At 39.2% G+C, this 27,127-nt stretch overlaps 1 protein-coding gene across 2 annotated transcripts; it reads left to right on the plus strand.

Annotated features, from left to right (window-relative positions):
- On the plus strand, positions 1-27,127 carry LOC117272507 (uncharacterized). Of its 2 annotated transcripts, none has more exons than XM_033651473.2 (14): positions 1-241; positions 1,828-1,883; positions 4,680-4,846; positions 4,968-5,149; positions 8,967-9,179; positions 12,692-12,782; positions 16,715-16,773; positions 16,926-17,022; positions 20,015-20,725; positions 21,010-21,175; positions 22,668-23,047; positions 23,403-23,479; positions 23,706-23,750; positions 26,335-27,127. In XM_033651473.2, the coding sequence occupies exons 1-13, from the start codon at positions 137-139 to the stop codon at positions 23,742-23,744; spliced, it is 2,343 nt and encodes a 780-aa protein (XP_033507364.2). In that variant the 5' UTR covers positions 1-136; the 3' UTR covers positions 23,745-23,750; positions 26,335-27,127. The 2 variants fall into 2 exon arrangements, with proteins under 2 accessions (XP_033507364.2, XP_033507363.2); XM_033651472.2 differs by having other exon boundaries at positions 2-241; positions 16,923-17,022.

Raw genomic sequence — 27,127 nt, forward strand, 5'->3', positions numbered from 1 at the left:
TTTCGAGGGGGGCGTCGTCACAGGCTCATGGCCGCACGCTGAATAGCAAGCATGAACTGAACTGTTAATAACTCCCCAATAATATTCCAGTTTTCCTCCTGTTTTCCAGTCGTGTCAGTGGGTCCAGTGGGACAGCATGGCCTCGGAGGAGGACGACGCTCTGCTGTATTTAATCTTCCAGCACCTAAAGGTGCACGGCTACCAGAAAGCTGCCAAGGTGCTGGAAAAACACGTTAGTCAGGTAAGAAGTTTGGGCTAATTCTTCAACATTTAAAGACAGATTTCACAGCAGGAGCGACCTCACCGGACTGTACTCTCTGGTTTTTGTTATTTCTGATCAGACTGGTGATTTTATTGCTGTTTCTGCAGTGGACCTGCGCGTTTTGTTGGTTATATAATTAAATATAAATGGGATTACAGTGTGTTTTTGCCTTAGTGCTGCAGTCAGTGGGTCAGCCTGTATGTGCGTGTGTGAGTTACAGCACATGGGTCCTTGTTGAGGCCTCCTGGAGGAAAAGAACATAATGTTACAGCAGCTGCATGGCTGTAAAAACAGCCCTGCTGCAGGCCTACTGCTCCACACTGACACCACATTCAAAACCTCATCACATTTTTGTCGTGTTAAGTGATTAAAGTTGTTAATTTTTATTTAAATGTCCTGGAGCTGCCATGATTAGTCGACTAATCAAGTGCTGGATCAGCTTGAGGTCAATCAGCAACTATTTTGATATCGATTAATCACTCATTTTTCAACCCAAAATGCCTAAAATTTGCTTCTTACAGCTTCTCCAATGTGAATATTTGTGGCTTTTCTCTGTTTTTATAACAACGCAAACTGAATATCTTTGGATTTAGGTTGTGCAACAGACTGTAACATTATGATGGCATTTTTTCACTGTTTTCTGAAATCAGGTTGATAAATTCACAATAAATTATTGATGATTACAGTTGTTAGTTGCAGCCCTAAAATGTCCAGTGTATATGTATTGTCATGATGCAACCACACACAGTGAGAGTCTGTAACAAAGGCCACACACTGCTTAATTAATATCTTATTTAATTTTTCAGCATATTGAAAAGATCCACCCGATTTCAATGAAAAGGTGACTCAAACTATGAACTCTCCAGGCTGGTTAGATGATCAAACCTTTAAATTAAGTCACTTTTTTTGCATCTTTTGCATCAAAAATTCTCCCTTCATATCTAGTGTCACGTTTATTGTATTGTTCTTGCACTTACATTCACAAAGACTACAAATGTATTTCTTATATCTGCCATGGGGAAACTTGAGCTTCGGTCCATTACAGGTTTCAGGTTTCAGGCTAAAAATATCATCAGAAGTTGCTGATAGAGTTTTTAGGAAGATCACAATAGAGAAAAAATGTCTCAATAGCAGTCTTTACCAAACATTCTCAAATTTCAAACCGACCATCGCTTTCAGAGGCCATATTCTTCAATATGGTGAGCATTATCCCCTTGGTTGAGCTCTGAATGCTTCACACACTCATTTTGTTGGTTCTGTATGTTGCTGCATGGATTCATTTCCGGGAGCGTGCGACATCAAAGAGAGAGCATTCCTGAACCACAGGAAATTTGCTATTTCCTTTTCAACTTTTTTTTCTTTAATCTTTTCATTATCACAGTTGGGTTACAGCAATATTGTCCTGCCACTCGAGTTTAAATGTAACATTCAGGGAATCAGTCCGACGTGTGCAAATGTGGAGAAAGTTAGGAGAGTTTTAATGCACAGTACTTTTCAGGGTACTGGATTTATTATGTGTGTGTGTGTGTGTGTGTGTATGTGTGTGTGTTTTTGTGTGTGTGTAGGTGGAGATGCCAAAGGAGAGCTCCAACCTCCATGATATCTACACGGGCTGGATGAAGTAAGTCAAACATGTTGACACACACTGCAGGAAGTGTGGATTTTTTTTTGTCACTTGTAATGAAAATGGTTGTCTGTTGCTCCAGTAAGAAATGATATATGTTAAAAAAAAAATGTGCGTCAACTGTCATAAGACATTTATGATAGATTAATGTAGAATACTTTATTAATCCCAGTGGTAAATCTTTGTGCAGTCACGTGTCATGAAAATAAATGAAAACATGGAGGAAGGTGAGACACAAAACACAATCAAAAGCGATAAACAATAAACTAGAGTTAAATAAGCTCTCTACTCTGAATTAATGCTATACAGTGATAGTGCACAATAATTCAATGTACATAAAAAGTGCAAGTAGATAATATTGTTTACGATACAGTCATGTGTTAGAGTCAGCGTCCACAGGTTTATGGGAAGCTTGATAGTTGACCTGCAGAATATATAGTGTATTTGCTGTAAACTTTTCTTAGCTCTTCCTGGCTTTTGATTTCCTGCACAATGATCCAATCATCTTTCACGCCTGTGTTTTCTTTTATTGTTGGATTTTACGACCGTGCTTTTTGGAAATCGCTATAGCTCAGCAGGTGACACAATCCAAAGAACATGCAGCTTAGATGGACTGGAGACTCCGAACTGGCTCTATGAACAGGATGTCACTGTGTGTGTGTGTGTGTGTGTGTGTGTGTGTGTGGGGGGGTCTCCCAGTGAATGACTGCCTGGCCTTCTGCCCAGTGCATTCTGGGACTGGCTTCAAATCCCTGCTTCCCTGAAAAGGATTAACCGGGGGCAGCAGATAAATGATTGAATGAATGACATCAGCTCACATCTATAATTTCCCACTGTGAGTCTTACACTCAAATGATCCAAATAAAAGTCAATCAGTGAACATATATCATATTGTTCTGAATAAAAGATAATCCTGATTATAGACAGTCCCTCATTAACAACAGCTGTTTTTAGGAAAACTCTTTATTAGACTCGTCCTGTTTCCCTGAGAAACTCTGAAACACTTCCATCAAAGCAGACAACTCAAACTACGTATTTGTTGAGTTCATCCTTCCTTCTGCTCATCCATCATACACAAACACATTCTCCTGTCACAATAACTTATTCTGGTAGTTATCATTCTGTCGATTCTCTTTGAGTCCCTCCTCACAACATTCACAGACATCTGTCTGTCTTGGCTGCGTAACACATGATTTGGTCCCCAGTCACCTTTCTGCAGTAAAGATGTCAAGACACTCTTTGGACTCGTTTTTACTCGTCAGGAATTTATTTCCTCGGAAAGATGAGCTGTCAGAAACTCCTGAAGCTCAAAGGTCATGAACACTTTTAGGACAAACAAGCTCTAAAAGATCCATACTGCGCACTAATTCTGTAGAGTAGCTATGTACTACACACTAATTGTTATAATACACAAGTTTATCAGTAAGTACACAAAAAGCTGTTGTCTGAATTTGGATACTTTTGTTAGTACACTTCCATGTAGTACACTGTCATCTTACTTGTGTAGTGAGTGAAAATTGACAGAGTAGTGTTGTCTCAAATCAAACACAGCTGTCGGACACTTAAGGGATATGACAATCACAACTTTTGACTGCTCTTTCTTCTATTTATTGGCAAATTGCACCTGGACAGTGTTAACTCAACTGATGCCTGTCAACATATCTGCCAGCTTGTTCACTAATTATAATTATTATTTATTAATTATAAGTAATTCCATAAGTTTGGTGGTTTCTCCCTGTCCGATATGTAGCCAAGATGGCGACCACTGAGAGCGAGAGGTGTCCAGTGCTTAACACTGAACATTTTTACCATTACGAGAGCACCATCCAGGTTGTCAAAGTGCACTGCATTTTGCCGATGATTGTCAGTTGGTACATGTACATGCACGCAGTTGTCGAGCTAAGCTCATAGCTCGGCTAATCAGTCATGTCAGACCTCTCGTGCAGAAGAGAAAATCGAATTTCTGACCAAGTATGTCAGAGTATGCCTCGATAGGCGGCGATGTCCTTTTCAGTACAGTGCATATTGAACTAGTTAAATAAATCCGCGTTTTGCGTTTTCCGACCATCCATGTTTAGCTCCTTTAGCTGTTAGAGCATGAATGTAGTTTCTTTGTCCGTCCAGAAGTGTGTCTTCTGCTTCTTGGTTTGTTTGTTTGTTTTTCCGGGAGTTACTAGACTGCTGCTACTTCATCTCCTCCTTCTTCCGGGTGAAAGTCCACGAAAGAAAAAGTGGTGCATGCGCAGAACGCCGAGTCTGACTCCAGTAGGACTAAGTGGATACATGCAACAGTAGTTCAATTTTTAATCGAATTGTTTAGGTGTGTTAGTTGAGCTACGGATAGTCCAATTTCAGTCGGACTAAGCTGTTTACATTGATTTTAAAATCCGGTTTCAGTCGGACTATGCCAATAATTTGTTGGGTTTTTTTTCAAGCTGCACGGAGTGTGAATGCCCTTATGACAAGTGTAAGAGAAGAAGAGTGCAAATTGAGACACAGCATGTGATTTTGGAAGTTAAACTTAACCATAAAAAAAACAAAAACAGAATGTCTGTTTCAAGATTGATTAAATACTTTTATTTTCCAAAGATACGTTTGGAGCTGGTTTGACAGCATCCGCACTTTATCAAAGTTTTTTCCAGCTGTGAGCAACTCCTCCATTTATACTCATCAAGCACACTCAAAACTAAACCGCATTTGGTTATTTTGTCACTTTACCAGTGAATATACCGCTTTTCCAGTTAAATAAAGTGTGTGTGTGTGTGTGTGTGTGTGTGTGTGTGTGTTTTGCAGGCTGTGCTCTCTAGCTCAGCATGCCAAGGAGGAGACAGAGGACTCCTCTACTTTGAAGAAGAAGAGCATCAAACCAGAACCTGCCACCAGTGAAGAAGAAGAGGGCGCAGACACCAAACTCTCCAACATCACAGAGGAAAGTAATGGGGATGCCAAACCTCCACCTGGTAAATCTTCTTTTTACCTTTTTTTGTTTTTCATTTACAGTATGTTGTATTAGTTATGTCATTTTTAAGTTTAAACCACAACCCCTAAACCATCACATGTGTTTTCTGCCCCCTGCTTCAGAGTCCACGACAGATGGTGTAGAGTCATCCAGTGCGGAGCTCCCATGCGAGGAGAGAGAAGCTGAGATGGTCTCTGAGCAGCTGCTGCATCCTGCAGGTGAAACCAAAGCAACAAACTCAGGCAGGGAGGAAGAAGAAGAAGAAGAAAAGACAGAGGAGGAGGAAACAAAACCAGAGCAAGAGGTGAGCATGAAAATGTAAATGATAAATAAATTATGGGCACTGCTCCTGGTGGGTAAAATAAGTCAAAGGGCCAGTGTCTGACACTGAGGGAGGAAAAGTTTGATGGTCACAGGCAGGAATGACTTCCTGTTGCGCTCCGTGGTGCATCTCAGAGGAATGAGTCTTGAGCTGAATGGACTCCTGTGCCTGACCAGCACATCAAGGAGTGGGTGGGAGATGAAATCCCTGAACCATTGAAGGCATAAAATCCTCAGCTGCTGCCATGAAAAAGGAGCCAAACTTGTGGTTAGATCAGCGTTTGATGGTTTCCCTCTCCCCTAATCTGGTATGACTTCACACTTTTTTATTATTGTTACGATCCATGTGCTGCTTGTTCTTTGGTCAACAAAGTGCAGCTGTTCGTCATCGTTGCCAGGAGATGAGATGGGCACCCTCACTGACATTTGGAAACAGAGAATAGAGAACAATGTGGTTGTGTCTGCAGAAGTTTAAAAAAAAAGCACCCTTCATGTAGACCCTTAGAAATATGTGACATCAAATCAGACTTACACATCAGTCTTTTATTCTCTCGCTTTCTTGCTGTAAAGTAAAAGAAAGACAAAAATTATGTTATTTCAATGTGCCTGAATGAATTAGTTTCCCGTGAGAGTGCAGACTGCACTCTGAGTGTGTGTCCTGATCTGACCCTAAGGCTCAGTTAATGGATCACTATCAGCAGAAACAACCCTGATCATATGCAGACATTTTGTTTAATGAGCAGTCCTCTAATTAAACAGTCTAGCTGATTTCACGTGTCACATTTTATCAGTTCAACTTAAATTCTTATATCTATAATTTAAGCTTATTAACTTTATAAGAAAAAATGATGTGTCATCTCTCTCAGCCTTTACAGTTAAATAAATACACAATATAAACTTGGAAAATGTCAAGAAAGTTCTATTTTCACACCCGTTTTTCTCATTAAACAGAGAAATACAACTGAACACCCTCTGAATTCAGGTTTCTCTCTTTCACTGAACTATGACTAGCTCAACTGCCTTGTTAATTTACGGTAAAACACAATTTAGTCAAACTCGACAGAAACAAAATAAAACTCACCAAAACCATCTTCATTAGTCTTAATAGTCATTTAGTTATTAGGGGCAGCACACAGGCCACGTCTTTAACCACCTGGAAAATGCAAAGTCAGGCACTGGGAGCTACTTTTGTGCCTTTTTATGAGCCAGCATTCAAGAGCTCAACAAGCACCGTATTAAAGCCTATTTACCTGAAATCCTGAGTGCAGAGCTGATCCTCTTCCAGGAGCTGTTTATAAGTGTGTGGGCATATTGTCCGTGGGACAGATGAAAAGCTCTAGTAGCCCTGCACCAAAATGATCAACTTTTCCATATTTACCACAGACAGATATCTTTCCCTTCTTCTGTAAATATCATTCGGTTGTAATTCGTTGGTTCTTGTCACATGACATGCGGTGTGCGCTGCTACGCCCCAAAAGTTGAGCTCTCTTTATCTCAGAGCGCAGCTAGGGAACACTTGCGCGCCGCGACGGCGTCACTCTGGTGTCGCACTGGTGTTTGAATGAATTTGAGGGCACAAAAAATGCAGCATATTAATAATAATAATAATAATAATAATAAATTTTATTTGTTGGCGCCTTTCTGAGCACCCAAGGACACCTTACAATAAAAACATACAAAAATACCAACATATATATATGTACCAACAATCACCAGCTCTGGTTTGGTCGTAGTAAACCCTTAATCGCTGACTTAGATATGAAAATATGCAGTCTCTGTCTCTGCTGTTGCTGGCTGACTGTTTACAGTCCTGTAATGTTATCCCCACCATCACCAGCTGCCTGCTCCACCAGCAGAGACTGGAGACTGACCTCTGGTGGCACTAGCTGAGCACTTCATGCAATGAGTTGATCAGAAAGAGGAGTGCCTGTATTTTGCCGGTGGTGAAAATCATACAGACGGGATTTTTGAATACTCGGTACAGCGTAATTCAGTGATACAACCCAAGCCCGTATCTTACATTGCATAAATTAGCCTGGCAGCTTGCAGACTTTTCCTCTACTTATATGAAGCCAGGATGAACTACATATAGGATTTCAAATGCTATTTTGAGGGGGTCTTGGTATCTTCACAATTGGTTTGCAAATGATTTTCATTTGACAAAAGAAAACACTACAGCGTAGGAGGTAGTAGAGTGGAAGTTGAGGAGTTGGATATACTACTAGATGGATGGGTAGGTTACTGAGGAGGAAGTGGGTATACTCTCCGATAAATATTCCAGTGGCTTTCTGGGTGATAGGTGGTATTCTGTAAACAACCAGAAAAGGGGTAGGTATAGCCCGTATACCTGTGTGTAACAGGGTAAGGGTACGCATATACGCCATGCCTACGCCATACCAATGGAGGCTACAGAGTGAAAAAATATACCATATAATCTAATTAATGATAAATGATGATGGAGACAATAAAAAAGGAGTGTCAAAAAGTAAATAGTCTGCATCACAACTCTCATAATAACCCTACACACACACACACACACACACACGCACACACCACATAGCTGTTGTCCAGTCACTGTTATAATGTGATGATAGATGGACAGTAGCTCCAGTGTTGTTATACGCCTCTGAAATACACACAGACTCATTTTCATGTCTACTCGTCTCGTCTGTATCTGTTAGTTTGTGTTCGTTTGTTATTTCAAGTGTGTGTATCTGTGTCTGTGTGTCTGTGTGTGTGTCCGTGTCTTGTCTCTGTTCTTTTGTATTGGCCCAGTGATGCAGCAGATAATGCTGTTTGGACAGAAACTGTGTGTGTGACAGAATGATAATCTTCTGAGACATATTGTGTGTGTGTGTGTGTGTGTGTGTGTGTGTGTTTCTGTCGGTGTGTTAATGGCTCTTTGTGTTTCTGTCTACAAAACCCTGATTGCTTTGTATCAGCAGCAGAGTTGCGGTTTTTACAGATTTTCCTCTCTCTGTGCTAAAATGAGCACAGCACCAAACTACTGTACTTAATTTTTAACAAAACAAAGATGTTTCTGTTGAACGGAATTGAAAGCAGACAGTTTTGTTTTTCGTTTCTTTTGTTCTCCAGATGGTCAGATTAAATCGGGCCCCGCATGCAGAAAAGAAGATTAATTCATTCTGCCAAACGTATCTGACATCGTGTGTCTAAAAGGTTTTTTTGTTTGTTTTTTTCTGATATTTCTCTCATACTTTTGATTGTAGTTTCACAATGTTCCTTTGGGAATACATTGAAGCCTAATATATCGTATTCCTTTGTGTTACAGAGCTCTGTTGTCTAAAAACCAAGATACTCATCAAGTTTGACTCAGTCCCACATGCGCTGTTCTGCTGCCATAAATAAGTAACTATGGCACCAAATCTGCAGCTGAAAATAGTCCCCAACCAATGCACTTTTTACTGTAGTTTAAGTAACGTTTTCTAAAACCTTAAGAAACTAGCTGTTGTGAGCCCTTTTTATAAATGACTGTATACATTCATAACCAGTTTCAAAGGTTTGAATCTTCACTAGGAAACTCCAGACAGGATGAAGAAGTATTGAGAGACTGAAGGCCTTTTGGAGTTTGTTGATGATTAGAAAAACATAGAATATTGTCAGCCTTTTCCTTTTTAAATTCCATCGCAGTAAGCAATAAAAAGATGCTGAAATGTCTTGAATTGGGCCTTTTCAAACCACCAGATACCCTGAATTCTCTGACTGTTGGGAAAAGAGAAATTGTGGTGCAGAGAAGCCTCGTTAGCAGCTCTAACTGCCTGCTCATACATATTTTGCAGTCAGCTCCTGTTGAAGCGTCCGCCGAAGCATCTAACAAGGCAGAAACTTCTTCAGACTCTGAGGAAGAGGGTGAGCCCGGCTTGGTCGAGCCCAGACAAGCTTCCTCTGATCAGGCTGAGGAGCAGCTCAAGAACCCTGACCCAGCTGTGACCTCCAGTTTAGACAGCGAGAGCAGCAAGGAGAATAAAGAAGACGACAATGAGCTGCAGCAGGTTGGTGACCCGAGGCAGAATCCACAGTGTGTTGCTGCGTAGAATCACTCCTCCAACAAACATGAAAAACTTCAGCTATTTCACTTTAAAGTGCTGCCAAGATTTTCCCATCTTTTTGGCAGCATCTAATTTTCACTGAGGTCTACCTACCTGTCCAAGGATTTAAACCCTTTGATCCGATTTTTCTCTGCTCTCAGTGCCTGCTTTCTCTTTTTCCTGTACTGTATATTTTCGTCCTGCTCCAGCACACTGCTCTAAAGGGTTCAGAAATGAGGAGAAATGTTAATCACTTTTAACCACAGCCTCATAAAAACAGGAGTTTTTGTTGATTCCTGGCACAATCGAGCTTCTGTTCCCCTCAGCTCACCCTCTGCACATCTGAAACTGATTTTGCAGAGGATTGTGACTGGCTGAGTTGCATTGTTTGTGCTGTTTAGCTTCCAACAAGAATCAGTGTGAGCACTTCTTCTTTGCTGAGTCGTCAGGTTTTTTTAAGATTACTCTGGCACATGGAGGTTTGGGATTAAATGTCACAAAAAGCATAGTTGTCGCACACATCCAAAAACCATTCAAGGCAGGTGCTGGACCAATAAAAGATAGCATCAAAAGCATAAAGAAAGGTCAACACACTGTAGCTCTCTTAAGTGACATTTTAGGCTAATGCTCTTCAGACTTAGCCATATGTTTAAAAACGCCATCTTTAAATGCATATGCTCCCCTCACATGACTTCATACGGTGATGCTGGTGAAATAAAAAACCCTATAGATAAGTTACATTATATACATTTTATACAAATGCATGTCAATGCATGTGAAGAGTGTGTGCACAGTGTGCTACACACAAACACAGAAAAGAGACAACATCAGACCAGAGGCCCTCATTCCTTCTATAATGGCTACATCTACATAGAGGCACCTCTACATTAAATAGGATGTCCCAGGAATTATATGGCAAACAGGATTTACCAATATCCACACCACCAATATTCATAGAGGAGGGAAACAACACATGATATACACCAATCAGCCAAAACATTAAAACCACTCAGTGAAGTAAATAATATTGATCATCTTGTTGCAATGCAATGTTCTACTGGGAAAAATTGGGGTCCTAACATTCATATGGATGCCACCTGACATGCACCACCCACCCAAACACCACTGCGGACCAAGTAAACCCTCTCATGACAACATCACCCAATTCACCCTTTGTCAGGACCCGCCCATGGTCCCACCCTCTTTGGTTACTGTTGCTGGGTTTGACAAAACTAGCCTTGCGGGGGTTCATTCCCATAGGAAACAATGGAAAATACTGGGAGATTTAACTTTCTCGTAATTCGAATTGAATTGATCATTCTGTCCAAAACGCGGTCAGTGATAGAGAACAAACATGGCTACCATTGAGTGAACAGGCAGATTTTTTGTCCAGATGTCTGATGGTAGCCATGGCCACTAACATGAGCTGTCCCCCCTCACGGTTGCTAGCTCTCTCGCCCAACGTTAACGTTATATTGAGAGTGTTTACAAGTTTAACACCACAGTAATAGTTAGCTGATGTTACATAAATAGCAATGTTGTCCTCTACAAACGTTAACGTCACCAGCAAGTTAACATTTAATACAAGCTGGGCCTGTCTGAGGCCTGCCCAACAGGTTAGCATAGCGAGCTAACAACAGTCTGTAGCTAGCGTAACACTGTTGGATCACATCACCTATTATAAAATATGAAAACCACATTGCTTCTCTTACCTTCGAGCATATGTAAGTATGCTTATTGATAGTCAATGTGTTGAGCTGCCAGTGTGATCGTTCACAGAGTCGAATCCAAAGGAGACATTTCTCATGATTTCCCTTAGGTTTTGGGAATGGAATAAAAACTACTCCGGGAGTACGTTCTGGATATCTCGAGTCACTGTTGCAGACACCTTTTAACCATGTTAAAATTAAATTAATCACTGATTCATCCGCGTTTGCCAGCTAGAAAGCTCTGCGTTTCACCGTGACGCCATTAACAACGAGCCTGGGAGAACACAGCCTGGGGCGATGTTTGGCGAACCCCAGTATGTTAGCAACTGTTGCTATGGGGAGGAGCACTCTGGTTGGTGGGTCAGCAGACCAATTAGAAGGCCAACAAAGGGTGAATTGCAGTGGCCCTCCCAGCAGGACAATGTCTCATGCCACATCACAAAAACTGCTCAGGAATGGCCCGAGGAACATGACAAAGAGCTTAAGGCCTTGACCTGGCCTCCAAATTCCCCCGATCCATGTGTAATTGAGCATCCTTGGGACATGCTGGCATGTCATCTCGCAACCCACAGGACTCAAAGGATCTGTGGTGAAGACCCTGGTGCCAGACACCACGGGGCATCCCCAGACTTCCTGTGTCCATACCTTGACATATCAGAGCTACAGTATGCCCAATTCGTTGAGGCCCCACTGTGGATGGGCAGTACGTCTGGGCTATTGGCACGTCCCACAGATGCTCAGTTGTATGGGGATCTGGGGAATTTGAAAGGCCAGGTTGACGCCTTGAGCTCTTTGTCACGTTCCTTTGGCCATTCCTGAGCAGTTCATGCAGCTGTTTTTTTGGGGGGCCACTGCCATTTGGGAGACTTGTCGTCATAAGGGGGTGTGCTTGGTCTGCAACGGTGTTTGGGTGAGTGGAGTGCCTCAAGTAGCATCTACATATATGCCAGGACCCAAGGTTTCCCAGCAGAACACTGCACTGTAACAAGATAATCAATGTTGCTCATTTAACCTCTTTCATGTTTTGGCTGATCAGTGTATATACAGGTAAGGTCAACCCAGTATACAGATCATAATGATCAGTAATGATTTCATGGATAAACAAGGATCACAAAATAGATCACAGTAAGTACAAAACCACATCCACCTCAGTTAGTATTATAATGATGATCTTAATTAAGTACAGAAAGACCAACATCGTCAGTCAATCTCTCGTTCTCTGCGAGGACCTTTAATGAGCTTAATGCTGATGTATCTGAGAGTGGGTGTGTTACTTTGGGCTTTATTAAAGTGGACAGCTACTAGACTTGATGCATCATGATTACCAACAGAAGTAGCATTTGCAATCACGATGCATCAAGTCCAGTACACATCAGACTGAGGCTTTAAAGATGAGGAAGAAAGCGCTGAAACTGCGGGGGTTTCTCGATGAATTTTTTGGTCCTGACTTTCTCAAAAACCTTAGGTGAAAGTGAAGATGTATGTATCTTCGTTGCAGTGCCAACAAATTCTGATTTCAAAGAGTTCATGTACTCGTGGCATGTTGGTCACATATCTCTGGTTCTTATTTTCTCACTTGTGCACATTGTTTAAATCAGAATGGGCTAAACTGCAGCTCAGTGCAGCTTTTAGTTGCTCACAGTGACAAAAAGGATCCAGTCTGTTTCATGAATAAAGAGAGAAAGAAAAAGAACGTAAGCAATAAAGAAAGAATCCCTGTCTGTCTGGTCTCAGAGACAGTTGTTGACCTGTTGATTCCTCCTGCAGGAGCCCAGCCCGGCCGAACCTGCCACATCAGACCTGACAGCTCAGGAGACCAACGACCAGCCGGCAGAGAGCGAAGCCCCGCCTCCTGCAGGTATGAGCGACCAGTGAGCGCTCGCTTAGCAGGTTGTTCTTTACATGTTATGTATGGCATCTTTTCTGTCTGTTTCTCACTGCACTGACAGGAATCACAAGCTGTTGTGAAGAAACTGCTCAGAGGGCTTTTTCTTTTGACATCGTCTGCAGCAGATTATAAAGCTGCTGACGAAAGATCACGCTATAGTTTTACATTTATTATGAAAAGAGAAAAAGAAGGGCATTCACAATCAGACTGTATTAGACATTCAGGTTTGTTTAAGATATGATAGATTTTAAAATGGTGTTTACCATTGTTGCATAAAAGTCACTAAGTTGTGGATTGAAGAGAAATGAGACCTGTTGGGTAACGTTTTTTCAAAGGTATTCTAGGGAGGATTTACCTAAAATAAGAAAAAAACAATATATAGAATCAAACAGAAGTAATCCCTCTGTGAGGTGAGGTCGGGGCTTTATAAAAAGGTAATGACCGCGTGCCAGAGCTTAAGCAGCAGGCAGCAAAGAGGCGAGACGCCAAGTGGATGAAGCTCATTCCAGAACAAGAGTGAATCTGGCTTTGGTTTTCACTTTCTGGCTAGTGTGTTTACAAATGGTAACCGCCACCTCCTGCGTAGTGTACCTTTAAAGTGACTGGTTTAGGGCTGCAACAACTATTTTCATTATCAAGTAATTTTTTTTAACTGTTGTTTTTGTCATTTGTAGTTTTACACAAACATTACAATAGCAATACAATATACAATAAATATTACGTAGCAAAAAAGCAACATCAATTTTTCCGCAAGTGCCCCGACTGACACACTTGTCGAGCTTATAAAATTTAGGCCCCAGCTGCATCCCAGCGATTGGTGGACTGACGAAGGATGACACCAGTCAGCAGGCCGAATAGCGCTTGAGCAGATTGCCGGGGTAGTCCACACTCCCTTCAGATAGAGCCAACCACAAGCGACGGCACACTGTACTTGACATAAAGCAAACTACACGAAAAAAAGGTTACACATGAGGAGGGCACGGCAGCGGCCTTAACATGTGGGTGCTTTCGTACCACAATTAGAGGTATAAACTGATCGTGTTGCACGGAATAACATTAACTTGGTGGCGTCGTAGTCTGAACCAAGACGGCAAACTTGATCACTCTCTCAACCTTTATGAAGGCAGCTGATAACAGGTCCACTCCTGTTTTTACCTTTCACAATAAAAGTCCCGGGCAGATACTCCACTGTTTACCAAAGGGAACTCCTATTCACCGAGCTTCTGGCTAAAAGGAAACTCAATAAAATAGCTAACAGTAGCTTTGGATCTAAAACAACTTAATTTACACACTCCCAGATGCTGCTCTGGGTCAGTAGGATTCAGTTAGACCTCTGCCTCTTCAGATGTGGTGCTAGCATGATCTTCCATCAGGACCTCAAACTGTAGCCATTTTTTTTTTTTTTTTTTCAAAAGAATGAGCTGTTGCAAATCTATTCAAACCTTTTATTGAACAAGTGTTAAAACTGTTGCAAATTTGCGTTGTTGCAGGTATGAATAGTTTTAATGCATTCAGTGCATGAAGAGTCTGTAGGCAAACCCCGGAGATCTTGCCTCTGGAAGAAGAGCGGAAGAGCCCTGGTTTCCGGTTGTAGGCTGTTTGTAGTCCACATATTGACCAATCATGTTTGAGCCGGCTGCAGTTGTTGCCAGGTTAAACGGTCCCATGTGGTGAACTAACGAGGCGGAACATAATTGGCGTCACTGCAAACTCTGAATCCATCGCAATGATTCAGCATATTTACTTATATATAAACGGAAGTCGGAAACGGAAATTCGCCTCCTCCGCCCAAATCAAACCAGAGTGCCAAAAAATTGGGGGTCTGCCCCCAGAGGCTGTATCGCCGTCTGCCAGAAGTCAGACGCCGAATACAGCCGATGGGTTCCAAGAATGTATCGCAGGCAACTGGACTAGCTTGCGTTTCTTGAAGATGTTTCACCTCTCATCCGAACTGAAGAAGCTTCTTGGATGAGAGGCAAAACGTCTTCAAGAAATGCAAGCTAGTCCAGTTGCCTACAATATAGCACTTATGAGATTCAATGCAAATATTTCACATTTTTCTGAAGTTTATTTGTCATGTCCCCAGTGTGTAAAAGGTCAAATCATGATAATTAAGAAGCTGGAATGGGGGACTATCTGGCATTTTTACCTAAACAGTTATAGTTATCATTATAGCCTGTATTTTACTATCAGTAGCAACTGCTTTCAACATTATGTCTCCGCTCTGTGTCATCAGATGCAAACTCTAAGATTTGTTTTAAAATTAAGGATTTCATTTTATCTTAAAGGAAAAGGAAAAAAATGTGGTCTTGTTACAACTTTGACTATGATGAGTTTAAGTCAATTTTGAGTCCATAGATTTAAAGAACCTAAAGGTTTCTGTTCACCAAAACCGCAATACACATTTGTTTCTGAGATTTCTGCCCTTACCCTTAGTACAATAAATGTGAATGAAATTTCATTTGTGCTACTCACATTTAAAACATTTAAAAAAATCAATGGCAGCATATCTTTCCTCAGTGTCCTTGTTGTTACTGTATAATTCAGAACTCACTGTGAACATGTTTGTACTGGAACTACTTTATATTGGAAAAGATGTTTTTTTCTGAAAACTTTTGGCTGTGTTAAAATAACTGAGAAAATATTTGTTAGCTTTTTTTGTCATTTGGATGAACAGAACTTTATAAATCCAACACCTGTGAAATGCATTTCCAAAAGTGAATCACAAATTAAGTAGTTTCCTACTTGGCACTACTCGTTGCTGTATTTCATTTTCCATTTTCCATTTTATTGAGGAGGAAAATAAACACACTGTATTTCCTTTTTATTGGCATCACAGTGTCTCTTGTGTTTCAAATGCATAACTTTATATATATGTATATGTTATTTTCGAAGAAGTTAAAGGCGAAGAGAAAAGAAAAGTTGGACACAAAGTTGAAGATTTTACCTTGATGCATTTGGACTGGAAGCCAACACTTGTAAAGAGTTTGAAGGATTGCTGCCAAGGCCCAGAGAACCAGCTCTGGCAGCTCTGTTCACACGAGTTTTCCACAACGTCAGTCACTTGTTTAACTTCTCAAAGGGGTTTGTTAAGCTTGTCAGAGCTTGTTAAGCAAACTGGAGCGATGACTAGTCAGAGAATTACAGTCATCTGGAGCACAATCACCTCATTTACCAAAGTGCTTTGAATTAATTCATGACTTTGGTGTAGAAACTTAAGTCAAATGGACGTTTTTCATAGCAGACACTTTGACTTGTCAGACTCATGTGAAACTAACATTGCTAATCGCCGCGTTACATGTCAGTAATTGCTGGAACGGAGCAAATATTAATTAGTTCCACCTGTGCTTTTGTTGCCATGACAGGTCAAAATGTCTGCTGTGAAAAAGGCGTATGAGCTGCATTCATTTGAGAACAATAAAGACGTGAGAGCACAGTGGTGCTCCAAGGCGATCAGAGTCAGGCTAGCTACATGTAGTCTCAAAGAGAAGCAGTTTGGAGGAAGTTTAAATTGCTTTTTATCAGCCATGTTCTGCCACCATAACAACTGCTGGATGCTGTGCCTCCATTAGAAAATTTTTGAGCATCTAACACTTCATTTCTTGCATTCTGGTGATTTTTTTTATGCACCAGTTTATGGCGTAAATATCATTAATATTGTCAGAATAACAACAATAATAACTACTTTTTATGATTTTATTTGGAGGAGGTACAAATGCACATTTTCTAAATATTAAAGGGAGACGTGGCCCCTGCGACCCACCCCCCCCCGAAATCTAAGCCTCTACCTAAATGTCATGTTTGGCAAATACGTCTGATCTTCCAGGAGCACTAATGCAATACATGACATTTAGATTGTATAATGGCATAACGCTTTTTTCTTTTCTTTTTTTTTTTTCCAGATCCTGATTCTGAAAATCTAAAAGAGGAAGAGGAGGAAAACGAGGAGGAGAAATCTGAGGTACCCAAAATATTTTATTGAGGGACTGTTGTTGTGCGCTAGCTGTAGGCTAATGTAACAAAAACATACAGTCTCACTGGGAGAGAATATGAGTCTAAACATAAGAACATATACAGATATAATTAGTTCCTGTCTGTGTGTTCACTCAGAAGACAGAAGGCAGTGACCTCACATCCTCGCTGGAGCCTGAAGACCAGACAAAGACGGCAACAACCCCAGAGGACCCCATCACTGACACTGGTGACACAGGTATGGTCCAAAATGGAAACACAGCACACAACTACTCTCAAGTACAGCATGCTTTGATCACACCCAAAACATACAAAATCACAACCAACTTTATAAAAGTTTTTTTTTTTTTACCAAATAAATCTTTATCTTAAACTTTTAAATCTTACTTATGATTTTTAAACACAGTATTTTTAAATCTCTCAATGACTCATTTAAATTTTATCTGTAGTTGATCTTGCAGGTTTATTGTTTTATTTTATTTTGATCTCTTTTAGCCATTGGCTAATCTTACAAGAGTCCACATCAAGATTAAAAACAATTAACATACAGTAAATCATAATACTTAAACATACAATCATATACATGTATAAATTTGCACGCGCACACACACACACACACACAGCCAGCCAAAATACATTAGCACAATTTGAGTACCATACATATATACACACATCCATTCAAAAGAATGTGTGTATAAAATAAAATATTCATGTGAATGAAATATTCACATACCAATACTACCTAATAACCTATTATGGTATATTCATTTCTGAAAAGTCGGTCATATATGTACAGTACAGGCCAAAAGTTTGGACACACCTTCTCATTCAATGCGTTTTCTTTATTTTCATGACTATTTACATTGTAGATTCTCACTGAAGGCATCAAAACTATGAATGAACACATGTGGAGTTATGTACTTAACAAAAAAAGGTGAAATAACTGAAAACATGTTTTATATTCTAGTTTCTTCAAAATAGCCACCCTTTGCTCTGATTACTGCTTTGCACACTCTTGGCATTCTCTCCATGAGCTTCAAGAGGTAGTCACCTGAAATGGTTTTCCAACAGTCTTGAAGGAGTTCCCAGAGGTGTTTAGCACTTGTTGGCCCCTTTGCCTTCACTCTGCGGTCCAGCTCACCCCAAACCATCTCGATTGGGTTCAGGTCCGGTGACTGTGGAGGCCAGGTCATCTGCCGCAGCACTCCATCACTCTCCTTCTTGGTCAAATAGCCCTTACACAGCCTGGAGGTGTGTTTGGGGTCATTGTCCTGTTGAAAAATAAATGATCGTCCAACTAAACGCAAACCGGATGGGATGGCATGTCGCTGCAGGATGCTGTGGTAGCCATGCTGGTTCAGTGTGCCTTCAATTTTGAAAAAATCCCCAACAGTGTCACCAGCAAAACACCCCCACACCATCACACCTCCTCCTCCATGCTTCACAGTGGGAACCAGGCATGTGGAATCCATCCGTTCACCTTTTCTGCGTCTCACAAAGACACGGCGGTTGGAACCAAAGATCTCAAATTTGGACTCATCAGACCAAAGCACAGATTTCCACTGGTCTAATGTCCATTCCTTGTGTTTCTTGGCCCAAACAAATCTCTTCTGCTTGTTGCCTCTCCTTAGCAGTGGTTTCCTAGCAGCTATTTGACCATGAAGGCCTGATTCGCGCAGTCTCCTCTTAACAGTTGTTCTAGAGATGGGTCTGCTGCTAGAACTCTGTGTGGCATTCATCTGGTCTCTGATCTGAGCTGCTGTTAACTTGCCGTTTCTGAGGCTGGTGACTCGGATGAACTTATCCTCAGAAGCAGAGGTGACTCTTGGTCTTCCTTTCCTGGGTCGGTCCTCATGTGTGCCAGTTTCATTGTAGCGCTTGATGGTTTTTACGACTCCACTTGGGGACACATTTAAAGTTTTTGCAATTTTCCGGACTGACTGACCTTCATTTCTTAAAGTAATGATGGCCACTCATTTTTCTTTAGTTAGCTGATTGGTTCTTGCCATAATATGAATTTTAACAGTTGTCCAATAGGGCTGTCGGCTGTGTATTAACCTGACTTCTGCACAACACAACTGATGGTCCCAACCCCATTGATAAAGCAAGAAATTCCACTAATTAACCCTGATAAGGCACACCTGTGAAATGGAAACCATTTCAGGTGACTACCTCTTGAAGCTCATGGAGAGAATGCCAAGAGTGTGCAAAGCAGATATCAGAGCAAAGGGTGGCTATTTTGAAGAAACTAGAATATAAAACATGTTTTCAGTTATTTCACCTTTTTTTGTTAAGTACATAACTCCACATGTGTTCATTCATAGTTTTGATGCCTTCAGTGAGAATCTACAATGTAAATAGTCATGAAAATAAAGAAAATGCATTGAATGAGAAGGTGTGTCCAAACTTTTGGCCTGTACTGTACGTATATATATATATATATATATATATGTATATATACATATATATATATATATATATATATATATATATATATATATATATATATATATATATATATATATGTATATATACATATATATATATATATATATATATATATATATATATATATATATATATATGACTATATATATATATATATATATATATATATATATGTGTGTGTGTATATGTATATTTGTATTTGTATAATAATTGAAATTTATAATAACATTTATAATAATTTATATTTCTGTTAATGTTTGTATCTTACAAAGGAGGATTAGTGCCAAATTTAAAAAGAGGAAAAAAATCGTAATGTTTCTTGATTAAACTATAAAAATGACTTTTTCTGGTAAAATTCAACTTCACTGTTGTAATATTACAACTTTTCTTCTCTGATCTTTTTTCAATGTGGCCCTGATCCTCCTTCACTGTGTCCAACAGGAGTAATTTTATAAGTAAAATAATGATGGGGATGTTTTTTAAACTCTGTCATGTGACCTACTGATCAATGCTGATACTAACTGATGAAGGTGACACTGATGACGTCAGGACAGCCATAAACATTTGATGATTGAAGCATGATGTGATGGTAAAGAGTTGTGCACATGTTTGTATTTCTTCAAAAACTGTACCATTTTATTGCAACTTTATTATGTCCTGTTTGTGCATTATTGGGACAGCAGGGATAACACTATAAGTCTGTGTTTAGATTTGTACATGCTGTGTGTTTTCACAAACTGAAAGAAAGCAAATCTTAAATGTGTTGTTGTGTTCTTTTGTAGAAAAAGCAGAAGAGCCGGCAGACCCAGAGGCCTCCATCATCCTCAACATCCAGGCCGAAGACAGCGACGCAACCGAGCAAGAACCCAGCCAGCTGCTCCCTGATGAGGCTGCGGAGTCCTGCAAAGATGCCAAAACACCCAAGAAGAAAAAGAAGAGCAAAAAGGATGTAGAGAAGTCAGCTGCCGACACGCCGGGCACAGACTCATCCACCATAGATACATCAAGTGATACTGCCCTCTCCACCAAGACTGCCAAAAAGAAAAAGAGAGGCAAAAAGAGAGCGGAGGAGGTGGCAGAGGAAGAGGAGGATCCGGTGAAAGAGGAGGAGGAGGAGGAGGAGAAGCAGGAGGAGGAGGAGGACATGTCTGAGACCACTTCATCAGGGAAGACTAAGAAAGCTAAGAAAAGGAAGAGGGAGGTGGATGAAGTGGAAGAGAAAGATGAGGCAACTCCTGTAACTCCCTCAGAAAATAAAATAAAGAAGAAAAAGAGTAAAGTAAGAGAGGCAGAAAAGGAGGAGAGTGAGGCAGCAGGAGTGGATGAGGAGGAGGAGGAGGATAAGAATCTTGTGAGTCCAGCAGAGACATCAGAGGAGAAAAAGAAGAAGAAGAAAAAGAGGAAAAAGGGTAGACGAGAGAAGGAGGAGGTGCAGTCTGATAAACCACCAGCAGGGGGCGACGAAGACATAGAAAAGGAGCTGGAGGCCACAGGTAGAGTCAGAAAATACACTTCACTTCTCTCGTTTCTTAACGTGGAAGTTATCTTGAATATTGTATAAAATAATACATTATTTTTTGTAAATGTTATTTTCATGTGCTTGTACACTAAAGAAAACACACTTACTATATTCCATTGCTGCCCATATATCCTCCTAAATCCCACACACTGGACCTTTACATGACATTATCCTTCTAACTGTATTTTTACAGTGTGATGTTGCTACTTTTACTTTAGTAAAAGATCTGAATACTTCTTCCTTTCCTGACATCTTTAGATGGAAACTCTTCTCAGCTCTCTTCAGCCAAAAAGAAACACCGTCCCAGGAGGAAACTCAGCCTGGTGAAGAGACTGAGGCTCCACAGGCAGGAGGAAAGGAAGAGGGGGAAGAAGAGCAGCAGCAGCAGTTCAGGAGAAAGCAAGACGCACAAAGGCAAAAAGAAGTCAGTGGAGTTTTTATTTTATGAGAGTCTCACTGTTTAAAACTTAACATCATTTACGCTGTTATCATTACAATGTCGTAATTGTAAGTGTGCAGACGTAGGATTAAAAGTTAATGAAACAGCAATAATAACAGATTTTTGGGGGGAATTGTAGATTTAATTTAGTATTTACAGTTACATAAACAAAAAAGGACAAAACATTAGACAGGCAAAAACTTCCAACAAAAGTAACAACATATTCTAGCATAACCAGAGATGTAGGCTGAAGCTTCAAGTGTCAAAAGTATTATTAGTCATACAGTAAACAGTGTAATATCTTTACCATAGTAATGTCCAAATGCCTTTTTGGTTATATGAAGAAAAGAGGAAGATTGAATCATTTATTTGCTATATGAAAATAATAATAACTGTGTATTTTTGCAAAAGTTTACAGTGTCCAAGGGTAAATTTAAAGAAAAGTATATATTTAGACAATGTATAAAGGCCCAAACATATGCAAAGCATCTGATGCTCACATTTTTAAGAAGACCTAGTGTTTAAATAACCAAACATGCACCACAGGTGTTATAAGGGGCGTCAAACTGCTTTGACACCCCTTCGTTGCCCTTGTTTCCCTTTTGGAGCAACAAAGAGGACCCAGCGGCCAAAGTTAGTTGCCCTTTTTACACAGAGATAGCGCTATAAGGCCGCTATGAAGTCCCTTCTTTATGCCGCTTTTGCATTTTTACATAGCGATAAACTATGGCCGCATCATGCCACCGCATTGTGTGATTATGGACAACATGCCAGCTTTGCAGAATTCCATAACATGTTGTCACGATGCAACATTTGTGCTGCCCATGATCCCGTCGTGCCAGCTGTCCCGTAACGGCGAGACTACTGCGATTGTACCCTTTATACAGAACGGCGTGAAATTCCCACCGTGAAGACGCAACGTGAAAGGGGCTGATGACGCAGAGAGGACAGACGGAGAAGAAGACGTGCCACAAAAGCTGACATTTGCTCCGCTAGCTTAGCTTAAAACTTAATAAACAATACAATTGTAATTCTGCAATGCTAAATTAAAAACAACTACCACTGCCAACAGCTTTACCACTAGTTATGTTGTCACATATCAGATACTAAAAAGAAGAAAAATAAAAGCTTAGATAGTGACCTTGATTGTGATGTTACCATGACAGACCCACTCCACATCATCATCATCGTTTATTGACATCTACTGGTCATAAACTTAATTTGCTACACAAATGCAACAGCTATAATAAACATATTAGTACAGCTGTGCTTTATGTTACTTTTTCACATAAAAACGCTGTTTCTGTGGTGTTAAGTTTAAATCTGAGGCCTGCAGTGTGCCACAGGAGCATCAATTGACTGAGGCACCGCAGTTGTCGCTTTCAGAGCGTTTGGGCCTTAACAGTTATGGAATAATAGTAAACATGTATGATGTGCATCTCACAAGGATAATAATATAACATTTACTATTTTCCAGACAAAAACAGATCCAAGATGCAGCAGAAGAGACGCCTCAACCAAAGCCAGCCAAAAGACCTCAACCTGCCCAGGATGACGACGACAACACGCCAAAGAAGAAGAAAAAGATGAAAACGAACACGGAGCAAGAAGAGAACTCCTCAAAGGAAAACCAGCCGCCAAAGACGAAGAAAGAGAAGAAGAAAAAGAAGGGATTGTTGAGGGAGGAGGATGAAAGCGGCGCAGTGACTGCTGAGCCTCCTGAAGTTGACTCGTCTCCACTTTCAAAGGAAAGCAAGAAGAAGAAAAAGAAGAAGATGAAGGCTGGAGAAGGCGAGGGGACAACAGAGAGCTCAACTCCCATCACTGTGAGCCAAGATGTACCTGCAAAGAAAAAGAGTAAGAGACATTGTTGGTTATATAAAATTTTTGAATGAATTTTTCACATAGCTGCAGCTAATTATTGTTTTCATTACAGATAAAATGTTTTGCCAGTAAAATAATTTAAAGACAAAAGGTTATCACAGTTTCCCAGAGCCAAGTGTGATCTTCACAATTTTGTTTCGTACCAATTAAGACAGAAAGCACTGACAAGTTTGTTTTTCAACTGCAAAATTTAACATGAATAAGTAGCAAAATATAAGCCTCAGCAAATTAGTGATTTTTCGATATATACATTTTTTATTATTTAAATTAATTTACATAACTTCATGATATTCTGATTTTCATGTTTTGTGCTGACTGATGTTTGCAGAGAAAAACAGATTAAAGGAGAAACTGGAAGAGACGGACCCTGCTGCTGACGAACAAACTCCTCCTGCTTCTTCTAAGGTAAGAAACATCTGAAACAGAACAGAAACAAATCTGACTTTAAATAACAATACTTAAATTAGAAGTTTAATTTCCACATGCATGTTGACTGTAAGGGGTTATTATTCCGAAAAAAAGTAGTGTCAGATTTACAAGACACAAAACATTTTGCCACAGTAATTTCAGAGCATATTTGGTGAAAGCATTTTGTTTTATTTAAACATAACTTTTCTCTTCATATTTCCAGAAAAAGAAATCCCTCAAAAGACCAATCATGTCAGGATAAATCTGGGTAAGTTCAATGTTTTAACTTCACATTTATGAGGTATGAAGTGAGAGAAACGCTGGTCTCATAAATGGTTCTGTGTTATTATGTTTTAGTTCCATGACGTTCTAGGGATGTAACAATCCGTCCATCAGGATAGATATATCAATTTTTATTTAAATTTAACGATCCAATATTATCGAAGCAAAGTGAAAAAATCAGCCAAAAAAAGACTATGAGGATAGCTTTATCGGAAATAAATCAACAGAATGGAAATTTTTCGATTTCGGAGAAAGTACGGGTCAACAGACAAAGTACATGCCGTGTGTAAACAACACTGTTATGAGATAAAATAAAAAAAAACAAAACAGAACAGACCTGTCGGGCCAGGCATCTCACTCTGCTAACTTCTCACTCCAATAACATTGGCTGCTCTGTTTCAACAATGACCGACTGAAAAAAATGTGCCTGCAGGCTGAAATTCAACCGTGCTCTTCTGTCACAAGATACAGTGACTTAAACCAACAGTATAAAAGAAAAAGTGTAGATACTGCATGTAATTTGTTAAGCTATGAGTAGAGTAGAGAAGTTTTGTTTCTGAACACTGACAGTTATTACTGTATATTTAGGACATACTATACTACGACATATTTTATGACATACTACACTATGACATATTTTGCAACATTTTTACGACATACTACACTATGACATATATTGCAACATTTTTACAACATACTACACTATGACATATTTTACAACATTTTTACAACATACTATACTGACATATATTGCAACATTTTTACGACATACTACTATGACATATATTACAACATTTTTACGACATACTATACTATGACATATATTGCAACATTTTTACGACATACTACACTATGGCATATTTTACAACATTTTTACGACATACTATACTTTGATATATTCAGCATAATTTTTACAACATACTATACTATGACATATTTTGCAACATTTTTACGACATACTATACTATGGCATCTATTGCAACATTTTTACGACATACTATACTATGGCATATATTGCAACATTTTTACGACATACTACGACATATTTTGCAACATTTTTACGACATACTATACTATGGCATCTATTGCAACATTTTTACGACATACTATACTATGGCATATGTTGCAACCTTTTTACGACATACTATACTGTGACATATTTTGCAACATTTTTACAACATACTATACTATGGCATATTTTACAACATTTTTTGCGACATGCTATACTGACATTTCAACATTTTTACAACATACTATACTATGACATATATAGCAACATTTTTACAACATACTATACTATGACATATATTGCAACATTTTTATGACATACTATATTATGGCATATTTTGCAACATTTTTAAGACATACTATACTGACATATATTTCAACTTTTTACGACATACTATACTATGGCATATTTTACAACATTTTTGCGACATACTATACTGACATATTTCAACATTTTTACAACATACTATACTATGACATATATAGCAACATTTTTACGACATACTATACTATGACATATATTGCAACATTTTTATGACATACTATACTGTGACATATTTTGCAACATTTTTACGACATACTATACTATGGCATATATTGCAACATTTTTATGACATGACATTTTGTGACATATTTTGCAACATTTTTACGACATACTATACTATGGCATATTTTACAACATTTTTGCGACATACTATACTGACATATATTGCAACATTTTTACAACATACTATACTGTGACATATTTTGCAACATTTTTACGACATACTATACTATGACATATTTTGCAACATTTTTTGCGACATACTATATTATGACATATTTTACATACACATTTTACATACATATTTTCAACATTTTTACAATATACTTGACCTTTGACTACCAAATTCCCACTTTCATGATAATTGGATGAATAGACAATCAGAAAACATGTGCCTTTAGCTTTGGCTATCGCTGCAGAGGCATAAAAAAGTCATCCAGAAAGGTCTTTCTGACAGAAAGCCCTGAAGGCTAACTTGTGCCGTTTTATATGTGTTAGTGGAATTGATCTAAAGTAAACTTTATTGCACTTAAATAGCTATAATTATTTAAATTTTGTGGCTGTCGCTTCTCCTGTAATAGATTGTGTATCAATCGCAGGACCCTGAATTACATCGAGTTGAAATCTTATCATGGCAAACTTTGTGATATCAGCATGTATTGTATTGTTGTCCAAAGAAACAAAACAATATCATATTGTGATGAAACAAGTGATTTACACCCCTGTTACATTTTAAATCTATTGTAAATGGGCTTTGTAGCTATTAAGGCAAAACAGATAATCATGGATCAGCTCATCTGTGATTAAAAAACATCTGCTGAGATGGACACTTTTAGTCCAGTTCAAACCTTACTGTACCCTCAGGGAACAAAACACTAAACACAATTTAAAAAACAAGAATCAAAGTTTCTGTAAAGAGTAAGCCCCTCATGGTATGCCTTTCTCATTTCAGTGTAAGCATAGAAATATATTTTGCTTTATTGATGACTAATGAGGATGTTCTGTTTCTTTTCCCCAGTGTATTCTCTGATCAGACACGGTGGAGAACAACCAACGTCCAAAAAAGTAACCGGACAATCTGGATAATGTTAGTGCCTTTACTCAAGATTTCTCTGTCTGAGATAAAGTGATATCTGCTCCCAGAAACAGAGATCTCTGAGGGACATCAGTGTTTTCAGTCATGATTTACCGTCTTCTTTCTTTAAAAAACTGTGAAAACAATATAACTAACAAACCCTCAGCAGATTGGAATTTTATTTTTAAGGCATGAGCTTTAACAATCAGACCCATTTGTCTTTTTGGAAATATAATTCAGCAGTACTAAACATTGTAGTACCATTGCAGGTGTCCTTTGTCAGCATGTCAGTAACTTGCACTCTGTTGGTTTACCAATGAGCTTGGTACTGCTGGTACATGATGTTGGGAACTTCACATATCAAACTTTGGTTAGTGATGATCTTTAAGGGAACAAGCTGTGTAACGGAAACATTTCAAAACATGTTATATTACAGAAATAAGTTAAGAGGCTTCAGTCAGTTTAGAGTTAACGATCTGAAACATTCTGTGTTCAAGGTAGAAAAACTAGTTTTAGTCTGTTTAGTTTGAGACTCATGTTACATAAGATTTTTTTCTGTCAGTCATAAAGCTGTGAAATTCTGTTTTTATTTGTTTACAGAGTTCTGTTGTTTACACACTGTTTGTCTTTTTAATCCCATGAACTGTTAACTATGCATCTCATTCACTGTTTGGGTATTTCTTTGCTGTTCCTGAGGACCAACATGTGTGAGAGGAAATAAAACTCTGAAACAGCT

This window comes from Epinephelus lanceolatus, chromosome 12 (genome assembly GCF_041903045.1).
Source record: "Epinephelus lanceolatus isolate andai-2023 chromosome 12, ASM4190304v1, whole genome shotgun sequence".
NCBI classification, from domain to species: domain Eukaryota; kingdom Metazoa; phylum Chordata; class Actinopteri; order Perciformes; family Serranidae; genus Epinephelus; species Epinephelus lanceolatus.

Coding starts and splice junctions, on each gene's coding strand:
- LOC117272507 (XM_033651472.2), top strand. CDS start 137: ATGGCCTCGGAGGAGGACGACGCTCTGCTGTATTTAATCTTCCAGCAC. Junction 4,847..4,967: donor GGATGCCAAACCTCCACCTG/GTAAATCTTCTT, acceptor CCCCTGCTTCAG/AGTCCACGACAGATGGTGTA. Junction 23,048..23,402: donor TGTACCTGCAAAGAAAAAGA/GTAAGAGACATT, acceptor TGATGTTTGCAG/AGAAAAACAGATTAAAGGAG.